Source organism: Rhinolophus hipposideros, assembly GCF_964194185.1.
Source record: "Rhinolophus hipposideros genome assembly, chromosome: 6".
Taxonomy (NCBI): Eukaryota; Metazoa; Chordata; class Mammalia; order Chiroptera; family Rhinolophidae; genus Rhinolophus; species Rhinolophus hipposideros.
The window spans coordinates 68612734-68635336 of NC_138052.1; the positions used below are offsets into that span (position 1 = coordinate 68612734).

At 36.5% G+C, this 22603-nt stretch overlaps 1 protein-coding gene across 1 annotated transcript in view; it reads left to right on the forward strand.

Annotated features, from left to right (window-relative positions):
* The window catches only part of PLCL1 (phospholipase C like 1 (inactive)), a 299473-nt gene that overhangs the window by 258194 nt on the left and 18676 nt on the right, over positions 1 to 22603 (forward strand). Inside the window, exons 4-5 of the mRNA XM_081051941.1 lie at positions 2579 to 2654; positions 4807 to 4916. Of these exons, the coding sequence (XP_080908067.1) occupies positions 2579 to 2654; positions 4807 to 4916 (186 nt within the window). The remainder of the gene's footprint in view (positions 1 to 2578; positions 2655 to 4806; positions 4917 to 22603) is intronic.

Below are 22603 nucleotides of genomic sequence, written 5' to 3' on the forward strand. Positions count from 1 at the left end.
TGAGGCCTGATAGGATTTGACTAGGGAGAAGAGAAGATGCCAGGGGAGAGGTAGAGATTGTAGATGAAAAGAGAAGGCTCATTAGGAATCGGTTTTTGAGGGAAGCAGGAAGAGGTGGGATTTTTAAGTCTAGGTAAAAGAGTTAGCCTTGGCAAAGAGGACACTTCCTGCTCAGGTTGTTACAAAGAGGCTATAGAGTTTGGGGATGCAGGAAGTATATTCTTTTTTTGTTCTCAAGAACAAAAACACTAAGAAAATGCTTAGTACAATACTGCAAAGAAAACTGGCCACAAATCAATAACGATTTTTTTTAAAATCAGAGAATAGTATCATATGTTCTCTACTTAGAGCAACACCAGGAGAAATGAATATAAGATGTCAGAATACAAGATATTGTCAAAGGAATCATCAATCCTGTTCCTTTTTCATTTTGTATTTTTCTTAAAATGAATATATTTGAATCTGGTTGAAATGGACTGATTATGGGCTGCGCTCTTATTTTTTCTGATGGCCAGTTGACTTTGGAATGCTACATTTCAAATTCAAAGATTGCATGTATGTGAAGACATGCATTCTTGCATGGAGCATGGCCAAGCCAGACAAAATTAGAAGGGTGCTATTTTTTTCATGAAAATAAGAGGGATGCCAGAAAGCTGGGATTTTAATTCCAGCTTGATTGTTAATTACTTCTGGTTTTTTGGGCGGTGGAGGGCAATAATCTTAACTCCTGTAAGTCTTAGTTCCCCCCTGCCTTTTAAATAAAATTAAGGAATGGCATGATAGCTAAGATTCTTTTAGACCTAAAATTAAATGATTCTAAAAATGTGTAATTTATTACCTATTTTGCTCATGGTAAAGTCACAGAATGTGACTTTTCTTATAAATATTTCCCTTGCTTGAATTTCATGAAAACATTTTGTCTGATATTTGACGATTTGAAACATCTGATAATTTTTGAAAATATTATAAAAACTCAATTGATGTTGCCTATATGGATGCTAAGATTAGAAAAGACTAAATCCAATTGCATTTATATTAAATCTTTCTCTGCCTGCAAATTTCTGTTACATGGAAGCTGTAGTAACTCTGGCTACTGTTAACTATTTGACAAATTTTTATTCACAGCATTCCATTTCCTCTTGGGAGTTGAAAGAGTTAACTGATACAGTTCAAAAATGTGACTCAGTTGAGAACTTCTCGGGTGTCTAGTTTTATGGTTTTGATAGTCAGTTTAGCCCTTCAAATAAGTCACTTTAGACTAATCACTGCAGGGAGAAAAATGTAATTGAATTTTGTTTGGTTGAATTGATTATCATATTTTATTCATCTGAGTAGACTTCCCTGTTAGACTATGAGCTCCAAGGAGTTAGAGATGTGTCTGTTTTTGCTCACCAATGTGTCCTACCCTTTGAGCTTTACATAGTGCTTTTACATAGTGGCTGCTTAATAGATATTTATTAAATGAATGAATGATATGATTTTACTCCTATGGAGTTGTTAGGCACTAAAAATTTGTGATTCAATGTTCTTTTCCATTTGAAAATTTGTAACCATAAAGCACTTTATATTTGGAAGTCATTGTACAAGACTACAATCTGTTCAACAGCATTTAATTACGAAAGATGTCTTACTCAGGACCTTTTATGTCCAATTTAAATTCTGCCTTAAACTCCCTGCAGTATACTGAGCCAGAAAGATAAACAGAATACGCAGAGGGAAACATTTCTTAAGAGTAGAAGAGTGGCTGGAAATCAGGAAGTGTTAGTTTGCTTATTTGTTGCCTTTCTTTAGTCATTTTTTCAAAAAAGCCCCAATTCCTTGTCTTTCTGATTATATAGCTTCTTTACCTACTGTCATCTTCCCCCTTGTTCACATACAGATTTTTCTTTTCTCTATCTCTCCAACAGTTGTTTTATTTTCCCTACTTCACTCAGTATGTTAATTACCCCTTGGATATATTTGCATTCTATCCAAACATGGAGGGCAGGGACAACCATTTCAGTGTAGTACGTACAAGCTCCGCTGAGTTAGTAGCTTTGAAATCTGACCCACTCCTCATTCTTGCCAATGGAGTTGGAGCCCTTCTAGAGGGAGGGCTAGACCACTGCCATCTTTGGACCACCCAAATCCAAGCTATCAACTTCATAGATGTCTTCAGTAGTCCTTCAGCTCATCACTAGGTGATTCCCCATTCTGATTCTCATTGACATTGTTCCAGTGCCACTTGCCTTGTGTTGTAGAAACTTTTGGGATGAGGGAGTGGAATAAGAGGTATTCATGAATATTCTTGTGGGCTTAAAGAATGTATATGCATTTATTCAACAGTTATTTGTTTGATACCCATTGTGTGAGAGGCATGTTACAGAATGGGAGCAATCATAAGGTAGGTGACTCTAGCTGTGGTTTTAGAATGGGTGGGAGTCGGAGCAGATTATCCTTCCCTCTCCCATCTTTTGTGATTAAGGCTGTGGCTCCCCGTTACTGGCAGTGCCATGTGGGTCTCTCTGTATGTACTCTTTCCAAGGAGCCAGTTTAAGGATTTCTGACAACCACCTTTTTGATGTTTGTTTTGTGACAGATGATACAAGAGAGCCGGTTTCTCATAGAAATGGCTGACACAGTCCAGGAAAAGATTGTGCAGTGTCAGAAAGCAGGTAATCTCCCCCCCTTCCTACCTCCCCAACACCGTTTTGTTTAGAAATCATAATGATAATTCTTGACAGAGTTAGTAAATAGTTTTGTTTCTTGTGCTTAAAATTCAAATATTCTATGCCACAGTTTATACTTTGTGCTATAGTTAAGTCTTTGCTTAGTACCAAAGAAATCTAGGTGACAGCAGGTGTGTTGTATGTGTATATATGGGGTGTGGTATCTGAAGATTTCTAGAGGTGAGGGTTTCTGAATCTACTTTTGTGATTTGGGAACCTATCAAACCTTTTACTACTGATATGGAAGTTATAGTTCCTCATTGCCTCTTCATGTTTACAATTTGAACCATAATCCTTTAATCCTCTAGGCTTTTGCCTGGCTAACTAGTCCTCACTGTAGAATGAACTTTCTTTAAGGGTGGGATGGGTCACATCTATGAGGACACGCCTATGTTTAGTTATGTTCACCTCTATCTGCACCAGCCCTATACTTCTGTCTCTCTGGATCCATGTCTCCTTGATCCACACACACAATAATGATTATGAGGACAATGACAATCATGGCAATTGCTTGATCTATATGCATATGATATACTAAGCACATACATTATGTTGCTTAGTCCTCTTAACAACTCTGCAAGGGAGTCATCATTATATCCAACCTATAGATGAGGCATCTGCGATTCTGAGAGATTGAGTGAATTACTCAAGATCCCATTATTAAAAAGTGGTAGAGCTGACCTTTGAACCTAGACCAAAGTTTAAAAATTGTGCTCTTCACTGACTGACCAGGAGGCTTAAATATTTCAGTGTACAGGAAGCATAAAAATAATAGTACCAAATATTTATGTATGCTCCTATGTGCCAAGCGCTACTTTGCAAGCTTTATATGTATTGACTCATTTAACCTTCACCACAATCCCTTAAGGTAAAAACACTCTTGTTATCACCATTTCACCAATGAGGAAACTGAGCTGCAGAGAGTTTCAGGGACTTGCTCATGCTTACGGACATGGTAAATGGTATAGCCAGTGTAGGCCCAGATTTCACAGGCATACCCTTACCATGTGCTGTGTTTGTGATGTTGGCACCAGAAAAGATAATGTGGTTTTAGGCTGCATTAATAACAGCAGAGTAGCTAGAACAAGTAGCTAGAACAAATCCCTATCTCATGGGGGCTACTTCCAGCCCACTTTCAACAGATGTTCCTGGGTGCAAGTGTCGACAAGCTTGACTCTGGGCAGCTATGTAATGCAGTGGCCCTACCTGGATGTCATCCTTAAACAAGAGACATTATTAATAAGCTGAAACGTGTTAAAATGTTTAATCTGGAGAAAAGAAGACTCTAGTGGACTTTATGTACTATCTTTCTTCCAATATTTAAAAGTCTGCACCCCAGAAAAGAGATTTGACCTTGATGGTCTGCGTCTAGCTAGCACCAAGGAATGAGTAGAAATTCCAGGGAGAGAGACTTTGGCTTGACATCAGTCCTAGTTTTTCAAATGGAGTGAGCTTTCCAGAAAAAAGTGTGATTCCCATCCCTGAGGTGCTAAGACAAAGGCTGAAGAAAGAGATCATGGTGATGTTTTTTATAGTATTAAAGCTTGAGAGGATGGTTGAGATAAAAATAACTTTAAGGCCATTCCAACATCTGAAACATTTGGGTGTTTCCAGGAATGCTATTTTTAAAAACTTTTTATTTTTACTCAACACTTACTAATTGCCATTTTTATCTATGTGGGTAACGGGCCTCCTGTCAAACCATATGGAGGGTTCATGGGAAAATTAAGATATGTACATCCATCACATATGGTTGCCATGCACACATTACACCATTTTGTGTAAAACACAGGCAGAGGACAAACAAGATTGATATAACCTGTTGGAAGAATTTTCTTACCTTCTCATGTCTTTGTCTACGGCTCCTGCCAGTTTAAAATGTAATTTAGTTCAATGCATTGATTATTGTTAGTTTTCCCTGAAGGATAGCCATTTGGTGGGGATGAACAGAATGGGAGGGATAATTCAATTTAGGGATTTAGAAATTATAAGAGAAGGACAAGAATGGGAAATTATATTTTCACTGATAATATTGTCATAAAAATTCCTGTTTTTATTCAATTTATACTAAGAATTCTTGGATGTCCTTTTTTCAAAGGGATGGAGTTCCATGAGGAACTTCATAATCTGGGAGCAAAAGAAGGATTGAAAGGAAGAAAACTCAACAAGGCAACTGAAAGCTTTGCTTGGAACATTACAGTATTGAAGGTGAGTGTGATGCCCAGGTGCCCCCTTTGCCTTCAGTTTTCTCCTCCTCCCCTGTCCCTCGCATGGGGAAGCATCAATGTTTAATACAGTGATTTCAATTTTTAAGTAATATGTGGCCAATTCACTAGGTTCATGCTGTAAGTGATGGGGGACATACATACTGGGACTGACACATTTTATGCCATAATCCGTTAATGAAGTTTGTAGTAAAGGCAGAGGACATGTCGCACACCTAGTCCCCTGCCTGGTGTTTGTGTGTATATTTTTACTTACATGAACACTTCTGGACAAGTCGATATGGCTGTTCTTGTTTGTGGAAAGAATAAGGCCAAATGTTGTGGGAGAAAGAGCCAACACAAGTGATTTGGAAGAAATTTAAACTACAAAATACCTGGATCCATTTAGGATTATTTTAGTTTAAGAATAGTCTCTGTAAATACATTTGTTTTTGCAAATAGCTCCAGAAGTCAATTTCTTGAGATTATGATTTGCTCTGTTGAAAATTAGTTTTAGGATTAATTAATTTTAGGATTAAAGATGCCACTTTTCATACATGAAAGGAGAAAGGATTTAGGCAGTTGAATAATTTTTTTTGATAGTGTGATGGGGAAAAAAGAGCTACAAACAAAATTAACAATTGCTGACATTTAAAGAATACTACTATTATTTGCCAGGTGCTGTTTTATAAGGTTTATACTAATTAACATTTTAATATTCACAACCCAATACTGTTGTGATTCTCATTTTACAGGTGAGGAAACTGAGGCATTGCAACCTTATGCATATTACCCAAGGTCACTTAGCTCTTAAATGGTGGAGCTGGACTTTAAATGCAGGTGGTCTGGCTCCAGAGCCTGTGTCTCTAACCTGCACTGCAGAGAGATGCTGCACATGTTTGTGTGGAAGTGCGAGGTGAACTCTAAGGCATATCACAAGTGTTTATTAAAAATCCAAGTGTTTATTAGCAATTCAATTTGCTAAGCCCTACTATGCCCTGGGCTCTGTGCTAGGCATTGGGCATCCATGGAGAACAAACGAGATACAGACCCTGACCCCTTGAGTTAACAGTCTGGGGCGGGGGTTGGAGTGGGAGAAGAGGAGCATCATTTGCTTAACGGGCATGGAGGAGCTATCACATTAATATAAAGAGAAGCTTATTATAACGCTAGAGTACAACATGGCATCATGAACCCTGATACAAATGCCTTCCATTCAGCAGGTATTTATGTGGGATTGTTAATGTGCCAATCACTGAGAAAGGTGCTAGGATACAAATATCAAAAGAGTAATACCTGGGCCTCCAGGACTAGTATACAAGGGGAGACAGACATATAACTAATAATGGCCATTGATTATTCGGCACTTAATATGTGACAAGCACTCATGATTATTAGTTTATATACATTTCCCCTTTCCTCTTTTCAACAACTGTGTGACCTTGCAACAACTTATGTTGACCCTGATATGACTCTTCTATCTCACAGATGAGAAAATTGAGGCCTAGGGAGGTTTGAGTTTCTTGCCCTCAGCTAGTAAATATCAGAGCTGAGATTTTAACTCATGCACATGGTTCTAATCATTACCCTGTCCTCCTGTTCCTACAAAACTCAATCCACATGACTGAGTCCAGACAATCTAGACCAGGATGAGGCTCTGTGTGCAGGTTGCCTGATAGCTGTGAGGCTTTAGCCAAGTTATGTAACCTCTCTGAGGGTGATAATAATATCTATACCCAGGGTTTAGTGAAAATGAAATGAGATAATACATACAAAAGATCTAAATCACAGTTGGGTGGGCTTGTTAACCAGATGTCCTTTTCCATGGACAAATGACCTCTTTGAAATTTAAATTTTTAGCTGAGAGACAAAGAGACTGGACTCTGATTGAGACTGTTTATTCCAGAGGTGCCTCTAAGAAGATACTCTTCCCTAAGACTCTTCCTTTATTTCTTGTATCTTGAATTTGGAGCTCTTAGTTCCTGCTCTATTCTCTAGACTTCCTATTGCTTTTCAGAGCTCCTTAAAAGTCTTCCAACAAATGCCCCTTCTCTTAAGTTTGCTAGAGTCAATTTACATTGGGTTACAACTGGTTGAAATAGTAATAACCACACTGGTAAGATATAATCACTGAATTAAAGGACACAGCCTGGATCACCTATAAAATTCTGCATTGCCTACTGAAAAGGTTTCCTTACACACTAATTTATACAAGTACTCCCCACTCTTTAGGGGGAGGGACTAGAGATTGATCAAGATTGGTTGAATATATGTGTTCATGTAGCTAAAACTATTTAATTCCAATATAATTTCCAACAAGAAAGGGAGGAGTTGGAAAAAATGAGGAATGGGCCTTCAGGTAAATGGGGGTTGGCAGCATGGAGTGGTGGAGAGGGACACTGGCTTTAAAGTAAATTGAGCCAAGACTGAAAAATACATTATGTTTTCTGACACTTAGTATTACATTGATCTGATGTTAACAAGTGACAGGGAAGATGGAGAAAAAAATTTTTAAATCATTCTTTGAGATCCTATGTGTATATGCTGGGGGAAAGGAGGTCCAATCAGGCTCTCTGGCAGCTGTAGGCATCGTGACTCTGGGAGCTGCTCTGGGGTTATATAAAGAGGGAACATGTCCGGTGTCCTGCATACTGTCCGCGGAGAGTTTCAACAGTGCTTCCGGAAGTGGCTCTCTATTGTTGCAGTAGAAGCTGGACTGGACGAAGGTTAGGTTTCCTCCTGAGCCATTTGATTCAGAAAAGAACAGCTATTTTATGAAGTCTAGAAACAGACCTCCAAGGACAACAATGCATTAGTAATAAACTATTCTTTATATTGATATTACTATCAATTATTAAGAAACATAAAGCAAAGTGGTCAAGAGTATACTCTGGAGCCAGATACTTTCTGGCTGTGTGGACTTGGGAAAATTTCCTTTTGTCGCGATGCTTCTGAATCAGCTGGGATATGCTAGGTTGTGCCGTGGTAACAAAACTTTGAAAATCTCAGTGGCTTAAAACGATGATTTATTTCTAGCTCGCACTGTATAGTGATCACGGGTCAGCAAGCGCTACTTAGAAACTCAGGCCAGAGGGGCCTCCAGTGAAGTAAACACTTCTACAGTCTTAGAGGTAGGGAAGCGCAAATTGGTTTTAACCTTTCTTGCCAAGTACTGTCACGTGCCCCTTCCAGTCACCTTCAGCTGGCCCAGGCAAGCCAAATGGTCAAAGGTGACAGCAGTGGAGTAGCGCTAGTGTACACTTCCAGAGAAAGGGGTGCAGATATTGGTGAATATAATCGACCAGTGACATGTCCCTCAACTATACCCTCCTCATAGGGTCATAAGGAGATGAAATTAGTTAATAACTAGTGACTAAATGAATTAGAAACCAGTGTCTGGTATATGCAAAGTGCTATGTAAGTGTATGTTATTTCTATTATCAGGAATAGGAGTATTCAGTGCTTAGAATGAGCTGTTCGGTACTTTTCACACAATAGCTAAAGTAATTTTAAGGGTGACCCTGTAAAGTTACTGTTATTACACCCACTTTACAGAGAGGGGAACGGAGGCTTGAGAGATTAAGTAACCTTCCCATTGGCACATAGACAGTGAGAGATGGAGCAAGGCTCTAACTCAATGGATCTAATCCTCTATGCTATGTTGTCAGCATATGATAGCAACATAACAATGCTAGTTTATATTAACTGAGCGCTTTGTATGTATCAGGTATTGTACTGAGTGCTTTATATTTATTATCTTACTTAATCCAAGAAGTGAGTGTCTTGTCCAGGTAACAGGAGTATTCCAATCACCTTGGCAGTGTAGTCTTACAGTACAGAAAGGTACGTTAAGAGTATAGCTTGAGACCACCAATTCTTCTTGTTCATCAAACAACTCTGTACTTAACTTGGCTTCCCAAGTGTACTTTTCTTTCTTTTTTTCTTTTTTTTGTTTTTGTTTTGTTTTGTTTTCCAAGTATACTTTTCTAGTGAGATAAAAATGGGTTGACCAAGTGGCATAACTAGTCCCATATGCCTGGCAGTCACATTTCTTTTTGAAAATGAGTCACTTACCTTCTTTTTTAGTTTTATCCATTCATCTCCTATGGGCTTGCATAGCATGAATCAGCTCCCCAGGGCCTGATCACCCCTGAGTGAGTGGATGCAATTGAGCCCCTGGACAGATACCACTGAGATGTGAAAGCAAAACAAAACTATTATCAAAAAAATACCAAAGCAGAAGGCCAGACCCTGGACCCACACCGAGAACTCAGCCAACTTCCTCCTGTTTCTCTTGGACAGCTTCACTGTTCACTGGCTTTTGTCTAGACATTGCCAGCTTCCACATCTTCAGGAGACAGAGGAAGTTGGAGAGTCCTGCCTCCAGCAAAAACTTTGCGAAGGCCAAACTCCCTTTCCTGTTCCTTCCTCAACCCACATCTCCACTGCCTCAGTTCTGCTTCTCAGATCCCCAAGCTGTCCTTAATCACCCAAGCTGTTAGAACAGAAGTCCTAGCATCTCCTTCCTTTGAATAAAAAACGAGATGATTTAGAAATGAGAGGTGTGATCCCCATGGGTAAATTCCTTAGGCTTTCCTGAGGAGAAAGGAGCCTCCTGGGAAGCAAAGGGAGAGCCTTTAAGTCACCAACCTTGAAAAATCAATGTTCAAAGAGTTTAAACAAAGCTTTTAATTCTGGCAAATCTAACGAAAATACTTTCTGATGAGACATGCAAAATAACAAATGTAGAGGCTGTAAATTCCCCCCCTTTTTTAAAATTTAAATTATCTTGAGAGTTTAGTGCTATAGGAAGTTGGACTCTGAGTCTAAAAATCTGCAACTAATATTAACTTTTAAAAAATTATCTTTACTGGGGATAGATTTTCTCACCTAAAAATGAGATCAGACTTTATGATTGCTAGAGTTCTCACAGATGTTTCCATTTTATGATTATATGTTGTTTTCTATCTTTTTCTGTGGCTTAACTACATTATATTGCTTAAATACATTGTTCCTTTTGTCATTTATCAATAGTGTGAATCTCTCTCTCTCTCTCTCTCTCTCTCTCTCTCTCTCTCTCTCTCTCTCTATATATATATATATATATATATATATATATATATATATATATATATAGTCTCTTTTATGCTTTGTTCCCCCCCAATTTTGATTTTTTTAACCCATGGTGCTTAGCAACCCTAATTATACTGAGTTCCTATTCGTACTTCACACAGTCTCCCACAGTGATTCCCCCACACTGTTCTCTTCTCCCTTCTTGACTGCTCTTTCCAAATGGGATGGTCTATACTTATCCTGTTGGGAATTCTATTCCTAGTTTTTATTTTTATCATGGTAAAATACACACAACATAAAATTTACCATCTTAACCGTTTTTAAGTGTACAGTTCAGTGGTATTAAATACATTCATAATGTTGTAAAGCCATCACCTCCATCCATCTCCAAAACTTTTCATTTTGTAAAACTGAAACTCCACCCTTGTTAAACAATAACTCCCCATTTACTCCCCCCCCCAGGCCCTGGTAACTACCTGTTTCTATGATTTTTGTTTCTACTTCTGATTATTGACTACTTTCTGCCTCTATGATTGTTGACTACTCTAAGTACCTCATATAACTGGAATCATACAATCTTTTTTTGTGACTGGCTTATTTCACTTAGCATAATGACCTCAAGGTTCATCCATGTTTTAACATGTCAGAATGTCCTCCCTTTTTAAGGCAGAATAGTATTCCATTGTATATAAATACCACATTTGCCTTATTTATTCATCTGTTGATGGAGAGTTGGACACTTTCATGTTTTAACTTTTATAAATAATGTTGCTATAAATATGGGTATCCAAATATCTCTTTGAGACCCTGATTTCAGTTATTTTGGGTAGATAGCCAGAAGTGGAATTGTTGGATCTTATGGTAATTCTATTTTTAATTTTTTTGAGGAACTATTATACTGTTTTTCACGTTGGCTGTACCATTTTACATTCTCACCAATGCACAAGAATTCCAATTTCTCTACATCCTCGCCAACACGTATTTTCTGTCTTTTGATAGTAGCCATCCTAATGGGTGTGAGGTGGTATCTCATTGTAGATTTGATTTTCATTTTCATGATGCTGAGCATCTTTTTATGTTCTTATTGGCCATTGTATATCTTTGGGGAAATGTCTATTCATATCCTTTGCTCATTTTTTAATTTCTTTTTGTTGTTGTTGTTGAGTTTCAGAAATTCTCTTTATGTTATGGATATTAATCCCTTATCAGATATGTTATTTACAAATATTTTATCTCATTTTGTGTGTTGCCTTTATACTCCAATGATATACTCTATGACACTAAAGAGTGTCTATATCCGAGAAATTATTGCCAAATTCAATGTCATGAAGATTTTGCTATATGTTTTCTTCTAAGAGTTGTATAGTTTTAAGCCTATCTTTTAGATCTATGATTCATTTCAAGTTAATTGTTATGTATGTTGTTAGGTAAGGGTTCATCTTCATTCTTTTGCATGTGAATGTCCAGTTTTCCTAATACCATTTGTTGAAAAGACTGTCTTTTCTCATTGAATGGTCTTGGTACTCTTTTCAAAAATCATTTGACCACATATGCATGAGCTCATTTCAGGGCTCTCTATTATACTCCTTCGGTCTGTATGTCTGAGTTTATACCAGTAATATACTGTTTTGATCACTGTAGCTTTATAGTAAGTTTCAAAATCAGGAAGTGAGTCCTCCAGCTTTGTTCTTCTTTGTTAATATTGTTTTGGCCATTCAGGGTCTCTTGAGGTTCCACGTGAATCTTAGGGTCAGTTTTTCCATTTCTGCAAAAACATCATTGGGATTTTGATTGGGATTGCATTGAATCTTTGGACCACTTTTGGTAGTATTGACATTTTAACAATATTGCCTGTTGGGAACTTTTGCAAACTAAATGATCTTTTATCCATTGTTTCATTCTGCAAGGCTTCCCTGCAGTGAAAATATTCAAATAACATTATAGAAGTTTTGATAACTAAATTCAATTTATAACTCACAGAAGTTCCTCTGCTCTGCAAATATAGATTACAGTCTGTTAAACTCCATAGATTAAGTGCTCTATAATAAAAAGCAAACTGCACAGAATGGACCGCATAAGTAATTACTACCTCAAGACGTATCTGACTGCCTGTTCGCCTATCTAGCCAGCTAGCAGTATATTCCTCTGCTCAAAAACTTACCTACCAACCTAAAGAATTTCTTATATTGTTAGGTTAAGTGTACCCAATAGCTAATGAAAGGAATGTTGTATATCAACTTAGTCTATATCTTTTTTAGGCTGTCTTTATTTCTTTTTTAAATTTTTATTTGATTTTTAATATATATTTTTGGCCTATTATATGTTTTAAAAAATATTTCAATTTTAGTAAGCAGTTATGGTATTTGTTTTGTTGAAAATGTTTGGTGACTGGAACTGGGAAAGGCAAAATAACAATGCCAAAGTTGAGGTCTGTAGGTGTAGTGGTAGCCAGTTTAGTCTCGTTCAGCCTAGCGAGCCCTAGACTCACCTGTAATATCAGCCAGCTGCTTTATAACACATGCCATTCATCACCAGGAAGAAGGTGGCAGGTGAGAGATAATGAATGGATCAGTTCTAGAAAAATAACTCCAACCTCATGTGTCAGTTCCAGTACCTTCATACACAAAAGAATATGTTGCTAGGCCTTAGGAAGTGAAGAATATATAGTTAGAAGGCATAGCATCTATAAGCTAAGTTTGATATATTTACACTTGGACTAGGTGTCTGAAAAGGTACTCCTAGATACATTTTTTGAAAGCCTCTTATTGTTTGGTGTATTAGTGCAAAAAAAAAAAGAACTTTGTCTCCCATCTCAAGAAGTTAATTTTATTTATTTCCACTCTAACATTTATAAGTAAGTAGGTACAAAGCATAAAAGAGGCTTCTAATCCATAATTTGACAAACGGTAATTTTTTGTTTGTTTGTTTTGTTTTGTTTTTGTTTGGTTAAGCCATATTCAGCCATTCAACAAATATCTGTAAGTTCCTACAGGGTGCTAGGCTGTGTGCTTGGGCATGTACTGGCGAATAAAAACATGGACTCTTGGTCTCGTGCAGCTGGCAGTCTATTGGGGAGGCAGTCGTTTAATAATCACACGCTGTGTGTTAAATTTGTCTCTGTGATGAGTGCCGTGAAGGAGAAGTTCATGGCATGACTGAGAATGTGTACTGGGATTTGACCTAATGAGAGAGGTCAGGAAAGTCTTCTATGAGGAAGTACAAGTTGAGCAGAGAGTAAATATCTTTAGCCTTTCATGGATTCCAAAACCCAGCCTTGTATCTTGATACTTAAGTCTGGTTGCCAAAACAATCTGAAAATAATGGTGAAAAGAAAACAAATCAAAATAAAGATGTGCTGGACCTCCTCAGCTTGGTCTGGGGAGTTCTAAAATGTCTGCCTGGCTCATTTAATTACCACTCATTAGCATCATAGCTAATTTGTTATTATATCAAATCTGGTCATGAGTCATATTGTTAAGTACAAGTGAATCTAATCACCCACCAACTAAAAAAATAATTTGCAGCAACGTTCTGTGTCCATGTGTATCCATAAAATGCATTTGACAGCTCGTAGTTGCAGAGGAGGATGTTTAAGGCTGTTTTTTGAGAGCTTTCTGTGGTTTAAAGATGAAAAGATTCAGAGATAATTATATAATATAGAATAGTAGCTGTATTAGCTTTAGAGAAAAGGATAAATTCTTTTTTAAAAAGTATAATTAGTGCATCTATCATAATAAAAAGTCATGAATCTATAACATTATTTCAAACATAGTAGATGGAATGTTAGTGCTTCTTAGCAATAAGCATGTTGGTTGCATTATGTCCAGATTTCTGCCTTGGGTGGCTGCGTCCCAGCTGTGCTGCCCAGGAGTTTAGTAGAGATAAAAGCCAGGCTGTTGACACGATTACGGAAGCACAGGCCACTTTACTTTATCTCCAGTACAACTAAATTTAGTGTCCCTAGGAGGTACTTTCCCCACCCCAGATGAAAGCAGCATTTAATAATGATTCTGAATAATTCACAAGTGGTAGAATCCCAATGAAGAGATGCATCATAGACCAGAGGACTTGTCTCCAACTTGTGAGGTTATGAAGGGTCTTAACTTTTCTCACAGGAAAACTTTCCGTAGAGAAAATTTGGTTCTTACACACAGGTTCTTAGTTTAAGGTGAGACTTTGATGTATTAACTATGTTAACTATTTTCTACAATAATACATGTGGAAAGAAAATATTGATAACAAAGATGTTTTGTTTTAATTTCTCATAGCCTTTTTAGGTTTTTCAGACACAAGCTCCTCTTTTTTCCTTGTTACTCTAGAGAGATGAAGCTGGGATGCAGCCATCTAATTTCCTTATTAACCCAAATCAGAGCAATATGAGCTCATTTCTCTGAAAGTATATGTAAGTGTGGTGTGTACATTGTCAAGTAAAAACAAATCCAGATTGAGGTAAAGAGAGATTTTATTATTGCAAGATGGGGAACAGCACCGCTGCTTCAAATAGGGAGAATGCTCCTTCCACAAAATTTATAAACTTCTCAAAGGTCAGGCAAAAAGAAGTTTTCTTTTACTGAAAGGGCCAATAAGCTAGACCGAACTGGTGTCTGGCTGGTGTGAACCTCAGAGGCCATTAAGAAGGGGCTCTATTCTAGGGAAGGGGTCAAGTTCAGGGGCATGAAGGAAGGAGAGATGCTTAACTAAAGTTTGGCCAAGTCAAAGAAGTAGGTATTTTGTCCAGCTCAGCTCCATCATTTCTGAAATGGAACTTGGAGCGTTTATGTCTGGCCTTTGCATAGGTAAACAAGCAGCACGTCCCTGAGTCTCAGCTAAGTCATATGAGGAATGGTGGTTCTTTGCAGTACCCATTTCATGGAACACAAAAAAATAGGGGACTACTTAACCATCTGTTTTCTAGAAGCACAGAGCTTGGGCAAAGTTTAACTCTTGTCAACACACCCCCAACACACACACACATAAATATGCTATATAAAATGTCATATATGTATGTATGTGTATATATACACACGTATATACCTATCTGTAAATGTAAATATATAAAGGATAATTTATGTTAAGAATAATGAAATTAAATATTGCTCTTTTAAAGCCATATTGAAAAGATAATAATGGGCAGCAAGAAAATTTCCCTTGATCCAGAAGGGGTTATCTTCCAATTTAATTAGACTTCTCTTATTTTAAATAGATCCAGTGTATTCAAATATATATCATGCATGAGACTACAGACCGGGTGGAGGGAAGGCCTCCCCGCTACCCAACCTTATTTCTCACTTCCTGTAAAACAATTGTGTATTATTAATCACTCCCCATATATTAGTAATACTTTAAGTATTTATAATAAGTGAAGGTACCTATTTACCAAAGCAGATAAATTAAGAACTTAATTTTCCTTTTAAGAAAAAACCCATGGCTTTATGAAAAGATTAGTTACACATTTTTTGAAAAAGAAATCCCCTTGGATTTTTAAAAGTAAGTTTAGATTAATAAAAAAATTGCACATGGAAAACTACTTGAATAAGGCAAGAAATATTCATTATCATTATAATCATCACATTAATGTTTTGACCGAAGGGAACTTCTGGAAGGAAAAGACTTCCTATCACAGAACCATGACTGAGAACTGAATCTTAGACTTTTGCATTATGAGATTATTTTATGGAAAGGTCATGAAATTATTAGGTAAAAGCTGCTTGCTTTCAGAGACTAAGAAGAGAATAGGTTTGTTTCTAGCTGAAGAGAGCCTTTGGTATTCAGCAAAGTTAACTAACCCCTCATGATATGGTTTATAAATTAGCCAGGACAAAGCTATGTGTCCTAAAAATAGGCAAACTCTGAGTGTTTATTTAAAAAAAGGCTATTGACAATGGACTTTTGAGTCAATGGACTCAGGACTTGAATTTCTATAATTGCTTTACAATGTATTCAGGATAAAAAGATTGCAATCTAAATCTTTCTAAGATACCCCTAATCAACTAGCATGTTCTAGATATCCCACTTGTCTGCTGCTCAGCAGCTGGCATTATGGAACAACTGGAATAATATTGGTTTGTGGATCCTGTTGCCTGAAAAATATTAATCTCTTGGGGCAAAAAGAAAGTCCTGATAAATTACTAACAAATCTAGTTTCAGAAAGTTGAACTTTTTCCCCCTTAAACATACATTAAGAGATGTATTTCTAATATGCATTTAAAATATACTAGATACCCGAAAATATGGCCTGGATTTCAGCAGTTAATATCTGATTGCCTTGGGTTTAGAAATGTGGGTTTCTCTCATTGTAATTTTCTATTTCTCCAGATTTAATTGAGATTCACCTTTTTTCATAAAGCACAAATATATGTAAGAGGGAAGGTTGAGTGTTTCAGAGAATACCTGTGTGCTCTGGCGGTACATTCTTGAGTCAGTAGTTTATTCTTCCAGGCTGCCTGGGTGAGTACATTTTCAGCATCTGACAGGACAGTCATATTGACACTCAAGAGCTATTGACCATTTATTTGCTGGTGAAATTGTTGCTGGTTACACACCTTTCTTATTCTCTTACCTTCCGGATGATTTGTTACAATTATTATACGTGTTGTAGGAAACAAGCTCAATTGTTTATTGTGGATATCAACAAGAAACTGATATCTAAGGCTGCTTAAAATGAAGGTGACATGTAAATGCTTGTGTATGAAAAGTGTGTTTTAGTAGTAACTGTGTCCTAATATTAAATCTGAATAAATGAGACTAAAGATTCTTAACAATGCATATTGTGTATCCTCTGAGTCAGCCCATACAGTCTTTTCATTTAATCTAAAATCAGAGAGGGAAAAAGCCAGCAACTTCCTTCCTGCTTTCTTTTATCTATTATACATTTTTGCCTGGGAGAGGAAGAATGCCATTGAAAGGAACAATTATATGTATATATAGTGTGTGCTTGTGTTAGTGTGTGTGTGTGTGTGTGTGTGTGTGTGTGTGTGTGTGTAGGTGTGATAACATAGTCTTCTGGTACTTATATTAAACAATCCACTTATTAATCCCACTCATTGTAAGCTCTATAATAATACATGTAGATATCATAATAACAATATTGGAGAAATGATATCTTCCTCTGAGTTTTTGGTTATCTAAAATTAATTCTCAGTTCTTCTTGTGAAAAACATAAAAATGTGTATAACAATATAATTAGAAGCACTGCCAGGGTGGAAAACCCAAATCTAAAATTTGAAAAGTACTTTCTTAGTTACTGAATTATAGTTATATCACTCAGACTGAATTGTTTCTGTCATCCTTCAATTAATAACCACCACCTGATAGGTTATTGGGTTTGTCTCAGAAAGTGTAATTTTGTTCTAGAACTTCCTCTCTGGTCAGAGGGTAAGGGAGCAAATAGTGAAGTGATTACCACTATCCTTATTCTTTAAATAACTGCTCCTGGAAAGGTCTTTTTCTTTGGCTTCTTTGTCAAGGATACCCAGGAAGAATTTTCACAGGAGACCCTGAACTACAGCTGGCCTTGATAATTGATTACGTGAGACTGTGAATTTCATTGAAGTTAAACATCAGTACAACCAAAATTATCTTCCTGTAGCCCTTGATTAGACAGTTCTACACCAGTGAAACTTTTTTTTTTTAAGAATTATGGGAGTTTTTATTTAGTGACTTGTTTTAATCCACAAACTTTCAATAATAAGCATCTGTTACGTTTATAATTTGAAAAGCTATATATCTAATTTTATAAAAACTATCTTTTCTGTTATTATGGATGTTATTTTTTCAACATTATTACTGAAAAGTATTCTTCGTGTTTAAATATAGTTTCGCTTGAAATTTCAATCTAGTAGATTTAGTTTTACTGGATGCATGATTTTGAGTTCATTTTAAAAGATCATATAGCTGACTAATAGCTTTATCCAATTCATAAAGATTTTTGTTTCCTATTTTAATTGTGTGCTTTTTTAAAATTAAAATTTACTGGGGTGACAATGGTCGGTAAAATTACATAGGTTTCCAGCACAAATTTTAACAATCTAATCTGTGCTTGACCAGAGCAGCCACACACCACCATGTAAATTGTGCAATACATGGCTCTAGGGGGCGCCTTTTCTTTTGAATCTACGTGAATGGGTGAATGGTGCCTTCTGGATTTGTCATATAGCTGCCATGAAGTTGTAAGTCTAAGCATTCTTCTATTGCTAGCCTTCTATTTTCCGTAAAGTTCATTACTTACATTAATTCTAATTATTGTCTGCTACAGCGATTCTCCCTACTAAGGTTTACATTTATTATGTGCAGGGGTGTGTCTTTCTATGAATCTGTCATTTATTTGTCCATTGAAGTATGGTAGAGAAACTCAACAATCCAGAGTGTTATGTACATCAGATGAAATATTTCATTTGTAGCTTAGCTAGATCTTAATTTTGATTGGTTTGGACAACCAAACATAGTTGATTGATTTATAACTCCAGATGACAAACAGAAGGTATTTGGAAAATAATATCCAATCCCCTTTAAAGTCTAATACAACCTTCTGGTGAGAGAAAATTTAATTAAAATCTTTTAATCTTCAGGAAAAAAAAATGCTCTAAATTCACTGAAGAGGATTTAAAAACAAACAAACAAACCTTTTTGATAGCTCAGGTAGACTCGAATGAGAGAAATATTTAGATATTTTGTCTGTCAGATCTAGGAAGTAATTCCAAGTTTGTGGTCTGGATAGAAGGTCCTCAGTGACAAGGCCTTTGCTTTGCTCTGGAGCTTCGTATTTCATGCTCCCATACTCCCACAGTCCTCTGGCTCTTGGAACATATCTGGCAGTTTCAGGATTCCATACTTTCACACATGCTTTCCATGCCTATTGTAATGTTCTTTCCCTTCTCAGTCAACTGACCAGCGCCACCTCATCTCTCAAACCCAGTATATGTGTTATCTATTATTTTCCAGGGAATCTTTCCTGCTCTTTTCTCTCTATGCCCCCATCTCCCAGTTCTCATCAAACTCCTTTTCAGTGCTGTTTCTATAGCTTATGCACAATTTTTTTCTTATGTTCCTCACCCTGACTCACTATATTGTAATGATTGTAATGATTTTCTCACCCCTTCAGGGGGCACTGTGCCTAAGCGTGGTGCTGTGCTTAAACTGAGAAAAGAGAAGATTACAGAAGCTAAGCAGTTTGTTCAAGATAACATAACTCACTAGTAAGCAATGAAGCTGAATGCAAACCTTGATCTGTGTCACTCCAAAGCCTTTTTCTAACATCCATGGTCTTGGTGTCCAGTATCACTGTTTGATGTCTGTGTGCCACTTGGAAAGATGGGCATTTCTGCTGTGCCTGGTAGCTTTATTTTTTTCATGGGTTTCACATTTTGTCCACTTCCTCTTTCTCCCTCTGGGAAGTTTCAGTTTTATCTTCTGGTCTATTCTTATGCAGGTTCATCTTTTCCTTCCAGGGTATTCTGCCATGACAGAATATAGGCAGGCATTTGTGTGTACTAGGCTGGTAACTTGGTTTTAGCTTTTTCTCTCAGTAGCCCTAATGCCTATGTTTATTTTTTTATCCTCTGGGTACCCATCTTTTGTCTGTCAGGCAACTAGTGACTATCCTCAGGGTTTTTATGAAGGTGCAAAAGTTTCCAGATCCCTGCTTCAGCCGTTTCCTCCATTCATGCAGTGTATGCACATGTACGCAAATATTCTGAATACACCTTTTATATACTTCTGGGTAGCCCTAGTCTACATTGTACAATTCTAATGTCCACATTCATTTTTTTATTATTATTACAATAGAAGCAACACATGGTATATGCTCAAAATGTATTTGCTGAATTGAATAGTTTGAATATAAAACTAGAAAAGAATATTAAAAAGTTTTTTCCTAGTGCAATAAGACTTTGGTCATTATTGCTTAGAAGAGGACTGAAAAGAGATACTTTAATTCTCTTTGGGTTTCTTGTCTTTTTCCAGCATGGTTGAGATATTATTAACAATCTAAATGACTGCACTTTAGAATATTTAATACGGTCTTTTTATAAACTCTGGGTAACTTTTATCCTTGAGTTCCTTCCTTCCTTTGTGATTCATCACTATCTTCATCCCTTTCACTTTTTTAAGTATTTAACAAGGCTCATCATACCATTTCCCTGAAAATAAGACCTAGCCTGACAATCAGCTCTAATGCATCTTTTGGAGCAAAAATTAATATAAGACCCAGTATTATTATATTATGTTATGTTATATTATATTAATTATATTATATTATATTATATTATATTATATTATATTATATTATATTATATTATATTATGTTATAGACCGGGTCTTATAGTAAAACAAGACCGGGTCTTAAATTAATTTTTGCTCCAAAAGATGCTTTAGAGCTGATTGTCTGGCTAGGTCTTATTTTCAGGGAAACACAGTATACCTTCTTGCTATAAATATATGAAAACACCTTAAGAGTTTGTTCTCCTTTCCAGAATTCTTTTATGCCCCAAACAGGCAAATCAATCTCATTGGTCTTAGTTACACTTTGGGGAAAAGTCCTCTGATCTTGAGATTATCATTATTTTTAACAAAAATACTTAGAGAATTATTAAAAACTGACTTGTGTACACCAGAAAGAAGTGGGACATTTTAGGGAAAAATCAGAATATTTGTTGTAAAACTTGAATTAAGCATATGATTGATTGGAATTGATGAATTTGATTCTCTTTCAAATATTTTTCTTGATACATATTGTGTATCAAGATGTATTTCTTGGTACATATTGATACACTTTAGTGAGAACAACAAACAATAACTACCAGTTATAATATGGTTATTTTCTGCTAGACAGTGTTACAAGTACTTCTACTTATTAAATCATTTAATTCTATTGCTGACCATGTGATGTAGGTACTATTAATATTTATAATTTGTACATGAGAAAACTGAGAGACAGAAAGGTTAGGTAATAGCTCAGGTCAACTAGCTAATGAGTGGCAGAGCCAGAATAGAAACCCAGTAAGTGTGGACCTGGCGTCCTTATCCATAGTGTGACAAGACTGCCCATGGCTATTTCATACATGACTATTTCATATATAACATATGAAAAACACATTGACAACAGTAAATTCATACTTTATAATAATAAGTAAAATCCTAAACTTACAAATATGTGAACACAAGGGAGTATCCGGATGGTCAGAGAAGGGTTTGTTATTCATAATACAATAGGCAAATTATGCAAAAATTTTAAACACAGAGGTTTCCAGTGTGGTTGGGTATAGTTCACAAGTTAACCTGAGATACAGATTATAACATTAAAACAGGGGTGACTTATGGGCTGGATGGTGTCTCCCCCACCAAAATTCATGTTGAAATCCTAACGCCAGTATTTAGGAATATGATTGTTTTTGGCGATAGGGTCTTCAAAGAGGTAATGCAGTTAAAATGAAGTCATTAGGATGGGCCTGAGTCCAATAGGACTGGTGTCCTTATAAGAAGAGGAGATTAAACATAGACACACAAAAGAAAGAGCATGTGAAGACACTGGAGAAGATGATCATCTCCAAGCCAAGGAGAGAAGCCTCAGAGGAAACCAAATCTGCCCACTCCTTGATCTTGGCCTTCTAGCCCACAAAACTGTGAGAATATAAATTTCTGTTGTGGAATCCACCCAGTTGGTTGTACTTTGTTATGGCCGCCCTAAAAATAGTGACTGCCTTAGTTTGGGCTGCTCTAACAAGAATACCGTAGACTCAGTGGCTTAAACAACAAACATTTATTTCTCACAATTCTGGAGTTTGGGATGTCGGAGACAGGGTGTCAGTGGGTTCTGGTGAGACCTTTCTTCCTTGTTTCCTCACATGGTAGTATGTGTTCTTGAGTGACATAAAGATGTTAAAAAGTGCAAGCCATAATTAGTTAATTAAATTGTAATTGTGACAAGTGCTATTTTAGGAAAGAGGGTAGAGAGAGTAAAAAATTATTTTACTTAATTCACTCTATTGCTGAATATTAGCACCATCATTTAGCCAGTGCTGTCCAATGTGGAAAACAAGAGCCACAGATGTTTATTGAAATAAAAATAAATAATATTCTATTCAGTTCCTCATTGCCACTAGTCATATTTCATGTGCTCGACAGCCACTTGTAGCCGTGGCTATCATATGGAACAGCAGAGATACAGAAGAGTCCATTATTCCAGAAAGTTTCTTTGGTGAACACTGTCCAGGCTATAGAGTTATACCAGATTATGAAGTAAAATAAGAAAATTCTTAACTGTGAATTCCTTAGAGACTAAGAGATAATGTAGTCCACTTTTGGCTGCAGGCCACAGTACAAATCTTAGTCTGCTCGTCACAGTGAGGAATGGGACTTGATTTTAAGCTCCAGACATATTTCCTTTTCTCTTAGTACACGAATATTAAGGTTTTGCATTCTTTGAATGTTCATTTTTGTACTTATGAGCAATTTATTTATTGTAATTGGGAATTTTTCTATATTTTTTCCCTTTATTAAAAAAACCCTGACTGTATACCCTGTGGCTTATAAATATGAGGAGCGTTGGAGACTGTTACTTTAAAATAGTGTAGCAGCATTTGGACTCGCCACAGCTGAAAGAATTGATCTCCACATCAGAAC